Source organism: Clytia hemisphaerica, unplaced genomic scaffold (assembly GCF_902728285.1).
Source record: "Clytia hemisphaerica strain Z4C2 unplaced genomic scaffold, Clytia hemisphaerica genome assembly, whole genome shotgun sequence".
Lineage (NCBI taxonomy): Eukaryota > Metazoa > Cnidaria > Hydrozoa > Leptothecata > Clytiidae > Clytia > Clytia hemisphaerica.
Window position 1 is genome coordinate 14,055 of NW_027104148.1, and position 6,684 is coordinate 20,738.

Sequence of the window (6,684 nt, forward strand, 5' to 3'; positions counted from 1 at the left end):
CCTTAAAATGTTCTCATCCTGTTCTTAGTTAAAGGGTAAAATTGAGGTATTTTAGACTTCATACCCAAATTTTATTACATTGACCCCTAAATTGCTTGAGACTGAGTGATTCTAGGCTTTTTAGAATTGCTCTTAAATTGTTAGTCTTATTTTTTGGCGATCTTGAGCCTCTATGTTCTTATAAAATAAAATAAGAGTGTGTTCCATCTCGTTGCTCGGAAAATATTTAAAAACGAGGTTTTCGTAGTACAAATATCCTGTTTAAAGTATCCCAACAAATAAACATAAAACAATCAAGGATGCAGCTCTGGTGACCACTAAGGACTAAGGGTAGTGGTGGTTTAGGATACATAGGCGAATGAAGGGTACGGGTAGGTACCAGGCTTATAGCAGGTGTCAAAATGTGATATTTATATAAGTATGAAGTGTATAGAAAATAGGATAAGAAAGGGTGCCTTTATAGAATCGGGAAGTCCCTGTAGTAAGGGTTGAAAAAATGAGAAAATTATTCGATTAGTGGTTGATAAAATAGGAAAATTTCAACATTTTGCTGCTTGAAAGATCAAAATTTGTCAAATTTGTCCAAATAAGGGTCGTAAAATTCATCAAATTTTCCTTTTTGTTCCTCCTTTTGAATCCTGCTAAGGTTCCAAGACCCGAAATTCAGAATATTCCCGCACCTCGCAGATGAAAGCTGAGTTTTTTTTTTCTTCGTGATTTTTTTATCATAATATTATTATTTTTACCGCAGAGCCATGCAAAGAAAACAACTGGAGAGAAAGCAAATGCATCAAGATCTTCGAACATCATTATTGCACAGTGGAAAAATACAAACCAAAATTAAAAGAAAATTGCTTCAAAACGTGTTATTGCGGTAAGTAAGCTTCAGCAAAACTTTTTGCACCAAGAACCCGTAAAAATTATCTTGAACTTTTAAAAGACATAAATTAATCATGCCAGAGGGCGGGACCATAAGGGTGCCGGGCATTTGCTAAAAAATAGCTTCGTTTGAGAGCAAGCAAAAGTTGGCGAGAGTGTGTTGATTAACCCATCCCGCAAAGAAACTTTCTTCCTACGCTTTCCTGACTCCAACGCTCACATTTCTCGTGTGGTGTCGCTCCAGCCTGGGGTGCCAATATAAAGACATATCACCACTAGTAATCAACCACTTTTCATTACCCAATAACCTGCATATTTGGGCAAGAATTATCTCAATTTCTTCGTAAACACTCCAGAAAGCTCGAGTAGAAAATTCGATGCGACAAGAGGTCAACTGTAAAGAGAACGTTAACTTCGAAACAACTCCCCCCTACCTACAGAGCTAACATCACTCTCGCCCCGTGTACACCAGGATTTATTTACGTTACAGAGAATTGTCTGACGCCGTCAGTAAGCATTAAAAAGCTGATAAGTAATAGTTATCGGACATTTGCGAGTACAATATGAGAAATATTTTACGAGTTCCGAGATTTTTCCGTACAATATTTTTCGAGCCTTTAGGGGAGGAAAATATACGGAACATCCGGAACGAGTGAAATATTTCCATATTGTACAAGGAAATGTCTGATACCTTATCGGGGAAAACTTCGTCGGGGAAAAGTGACGAAATTTCGGCCAAGTGACGAATATTTTTCCCCGACGAAAATTTTCCCCGGCCTTAATGCGCTTACCAAAACCAGCAAGTGACGAATATTTTTCCCCGACGAAAATTTTCCCCGACGAAAATTTTCCCCGACTAAGTTTTCCCCGATAAGGTTACTGGTTTATCGGTGACCCAAAAAATGCACTTTTTTATGTTGGAAAAAAGCGCAGGGCACTTTTGTAACAAAGTGACGTTAGATTGCTTCTACCGCTACAATGCAACAACATCTTTTCGTCAATTTTATATTTTGTACAAGTAAAATACAAGATATATTGTACTCTTTTTACCCAATAAGATTGCAGATATTTTTTGGATCGCCGATAATACGCAATACGTAAACATAACACACGTGTCAAGTTTTTGCCTAGTCAAGTTGCTGTTTTCGGATGTTGCAAATATTTTTTCAAGAGGACACTTTTTCCTGGGCGAAGATGTTTTTGGATTATGAGTGATTCATACCAGACCCTAAATCTACAGAAAGTCCAAAATTCAATACAGTAGAAAGTACAACGACGTCGTTTAAACGTTCATCTAATGTTATATGTACGTTGCGAACATAAGATAAACGTTGAAACAACGTTGTGTGCGAGCTGGGAAAAGATACAAGTGAAACATATTTTGGTTTTGGGTAGGAATCGGGATCCTAGATCTACTAGAAAAATATTTGACTTACGGTATATCCATTGGTAGTTTACTAGATTTCTTCTTCACTTTCGTTTGTTGACAGGTGAATTTGCGGCACCTCTTTGCGAATTCGACGTTGAAGGATGTTGCTGGGATCGAACTTCGTTAGCTAGAGAAGGCTGTAAAGGTAAAGAAAAAGATTAAAAGTTTTTTTTGAGTATCTCTCTGTCTAATACGTTCTTCAAAGGACCAAGAGTTTCCTTGTAGTTAAAGAAGAATTCGAGCTACGGAGAAACTTTGGTTAGGCTATTCTAAGATGCTGTATATAGTGGTCATTGACGCTGTTTGCTGCACAGGCGATTCCCACTCGCAGCGGTTCATTTAGCAAGTGAATGAACCTTCGCCCGGGTCAACCCATGCCATCTGAGGGGAATTGGGTATAGTCAGTTCAAGGTGCTGACAGGGTGCTAATTGAAAGCGTCTATACTTGTGAAAATGAGCCTCAAAGCCTCCTACGACTCAACCAAATAGAACTAGAAATAGAAATAGAAAGGTTTGCTCGGATTAACAAAAATATTCGAATATTAGAAGTTCGAATTAGTATGGAGAAGCGACTTGAATCCAAATCCTAAAATACAAAAAATATTCTAGGGATGCGGCCAGTAAGAACTACTATATCATTTTCACTGACAAAATTTAGAGAGTTTATTTAGCGCATTGTCTAATTTGCATTAAATTTCAAAAGATTAATTTCTTTTTACTGGGTCTGAGAACCCCAGTTATTCCTCGAAAATAACCTCTTTAAGGACGGCTTTCAGTTTGAGGAGACATGTACTCTTTTTTTACCTAATTACATTTCACATTAAATCTAACGGAAGGTATACCCTACCGAGTTTCTATAATTCGAATATCATTTTAATTGAAGTAATTACCCCCCCCTCCTTGAAATTCGAACTTGGGAGGATTTACTCCATCACCAACATTAGCGAGTTTATGTATGTGTGTTTTTCAGCGACGGAGACGGTAAGGTTCTAATTTGAGTAGATCCTGACCAGCTGAGGACGACGGTAAATCAGCACTTTTACTGTCCTCGATTTTGCGGGGCGGAATTGCGGGTTTTTCCAAATCGCTTCAGTCACTCTACCGTCCTCAAAAGTGCAAATACATAAACTCGATATTATCTTCCAGCTTGCGGAGACATGCCACATGTTCGATTTTTATGTAAACAAGCCAAATGGAATCCTAAAGATGAATGCTTTCGACCACATAGTCTACCATCTCGATGGTTTCAAAAGAATTGTCCAGCATCATGTGGCTTGTGCAGTAAGTAACGTAGACCATGTTCAGCAGTTACGGTTACGTTTTGTTCCGAAACAAGTGTGAACGTCAAAATCCAAAACGTCAAAAAAGAAGACGTTACACAGCAAAACAAACCGAAACGGGTTCGCTCCACTATTTTCATCGGAACGGAACTGCTCTGTTTTCTTGCTCCGAAACGTCCCGAAACCAATATGAACACACTCGGTCCGTAATGAAAATCATACCGGAGCTAAACGGAACAGTAACGTGTGTTCATGGTTTTCACAATTAGTTTATAGCCCATTAATTGCCACTAGTATCATATGAAATCCCTCAATTTTTTCAGTCCTGTACCGATATGTATTGAACTAGGAGAGCCGCAACCCTGCCCTACCAACGGGCTATAGAAGAAGTCTTGACCTTTCTTAAGCTAGAAAAAGCGAGGCCTTAAGATTTGCACCATACATTTAGAATGACAGATTGAATATAGCGCTTACTTTGTTTTCACATAGCATATTTTTTTATAATTGGGGATGGCTTTATTTCTTCCTACAAAGAGCTACCAGCTGACACACAACGTTTTAACGTCCATTTAAAGTTGTATGGATGTTGTGAACATTAGATGTACGTTGAAACAACGTTGCATGTCAGCTGGGTTACCAAATATACCTTAAGCAGCATGGCGTTCTAAATCTATAGAATTTAATTTGGCGGATGGCCGAAAAACCTTGGAAAGAAGGTACACCTGACTGGGCACAAGAAACAATGTTATTGATTTCTTTTGGTTAACATTAGCCAGGTCCTATGGTTGACCGGCTAATACAGGCGATATTCAATGAAAATTGACATCGGCTCACCCCTTGGACCTGTTATTGCTGGTATTTTCATGGTTGAGCTAGAAACCAATATCGTACCGAAAATGTCAGACAATGTGAAAATATGGAAACGATATGTCGATGATACCTTTTGTGTGATTAAGAAAGGTAAAGATAACATTATCCTCGGAGAATTGAATAAAAATGAACATGTTAAATTTACCAGTGAAAAACAAGTGAACAATATGCTTGCTTTTCTGGATGTCCTTCTCATAAATCGTTTTGGAACAATTGACACTACAGTTTACCGAAAGCCAACGAATACAGATATCTATATAAACTGGAACTCGTTTGCCCCTGATACATGGAAAAAGGGTACTTTAAAAATGCTTATTCAACGTGCCTTCCAAATCTGCAACAAACCGTATTTCCTAAAAGCTGAACTAGACCACTTGAAAATGGTATTCCACACAATCAATGGATACCCACTCAAAGTTATAAACCAAAGTATAAAGGAGGTGAAACGTAAACTACAAACTCAAACAGAAACAAACCAAAATGAATCAGATGAACCAAAGCCTGTGGAAGCAAAAATCGTTCTACCCTATGCCGGAATAAAAGGTGAAATCATTGGGAAAGAAATTAATAAATCAGTTAAGAAAGTTTTTGATAATAGAGCAATCGCCAAAGTTGCATTCAAAGGAAAAAAGTTGACATCATTCTTCAGTGTGAAGGATAAAACCAAAACCGAACACAAGCATAATGTAGTGTACCGTGTGAAATGTCCTGATTGTCCAGCTTCCTATATAGGTGAAGCAGGAAGAAGAATACAAGAAAGAGTAGATGATCACGGTGGAAGAGATAGAAATAGTCATGTCCTAAAACATTCAAACTCTCGGGGACATACAAAAGTTAAAATGAAAGACTTTACCATATTAGGTAATAATTTTATGACAGTGGATCACCGGAAAATTAGTGAGGCATTTTTTATCAGAAAATACAAGCCCACGATAAATGTTCAAAGACTATCAAAACCTATTTTGTTATTTAATTAGTCGTCATTTTCTATACACATATTCACTTGAGAGTCATTTTATTGCTAATTTATTTATTTATTTATTGATTTTAAGCAGATTTTATAGCGTATTCTTTTATTTGATCTTACCAATTATCCTCGTTTGTACATTTTTTTTAAAACAATTTGTTAACATTTTCAGATTAGAAATTTTCATTTCAATGTTTTTAAACTGATGATGGTGGTCGGATGACACCGAAACGTCTTAAATAAATTTTGATTTTATTAAAAATAAAATGAAGTCGCTTCTGTGTTTGAAATTTTTATTGAACTCATTCAGGAGGATCAACCAATTTGAGCTATGAACTTCATTTTTTTTGTAAAAGGTCACTAATGGGTGTAAATTGCGTCCTTTCTATAAATGGGAGCAATACCGTTCGATCCAAGTTGGCCAGAAAGCCCGAATTCCACTTTTTAACATTTTGGTTAAAGTCAGTTAGGGACACGTTCCTCGACTAACTGAAAAATTGGAAGCAGCTATGAACTTCATTTTTTTTGTAAAAGGTCACTAATAGGTGTAGGTTGCGTCCTTTCTATAAATGGGAGCCATACCGTTCGATCTAAGTTGGCCAGAAAGCCCGAATTTCACTTTTTCACATTTTGGTTAAAGTCAGTTAGGGACACGTTCCTCGACTAACTGAAAAATTGGAAGCAGCTATGAACTTCATTTTTTTTGTAAAAGGTCACTAATGGGTGTAGATTGCGTCCTTTCTATAAAAGGAAGCCATACCATTTGATCTAAGTTGGCCAGAAAGCCCGAATTTCACTTTTTCACATTTTGGTTAAAGTCAGTTAGGGACACGTTCCTCGACTAACTGAAAAATTGGAAGCAGCTATGAACTTCATTCCTTTTGTTAAAGGTCACTAATGGGTGTAGGTTGCGTCCTTTCTATAAATGGAAGCCATACCATTTGATCCAAGTTGGCCAGAAAGCCCGAATTTCACTTTTTCACATTTTGGTTAAAGTCAGTTAGGGACACGTTCCTCGACTAACTGAAAAATTGGAAGCAGCTATGAACTTCATTTTTTTTTGTAAAAGGTCACTAATGGGTGTAGGTTGCGTCCTTTCTATAAATGGAAGCCATACCATTTGATCCAAGTTGGCCAGAAAGCCCGAATTTCACTTTTTCACATTTTGGTTAAAGTCAGTTAGGGACACGTTCCTCGACTAACTGAAAAATTGGAAGCAGCTATGAACTTCATTTCTTTTGTAAAAGGTCACTAATGGG

At 37.3% G+C, this 6,684-nt stretch overlaps 1 protein-coding gene and 1 long non-coding RNA gene across 2 annotated transcripts; both read left to right on the top strand.

Moving 5' to 3' along the window:
• Positions 1–811: 811 nt before the first annotated feature.
• LOC136813980 (uncharacterized) lies at positions 812–3,532 on the top strand. The gene is made up of 3 exons (XR_010847573.1): positions 812–874; positions 2,370–2,453; positions 3,455–3,532. It is a non-coding gene; the product is annotated as an uncharacterized lncRNA (long non-coding RNA).
• An 868-nt stretch (positions 3,533–4,400) lies between these two features.
• On the top strand, positions 4,401–5,602 carry LOC136813979 (uncharacterized). Its single transcript, XM_067070491.1, has 2 exons — positions 4,401–5,319; positions 5,598–5,602. Exons 1-2 carry the CDS (start codon positions 4,401–4,403, stop codon positions 5,600–5,602), a joined length of 924 nt encoding a protein of 307 aa, XP_066926592.1.
• Positions 5,603–6,684: the final 1,082 nt, after the last annotated feature.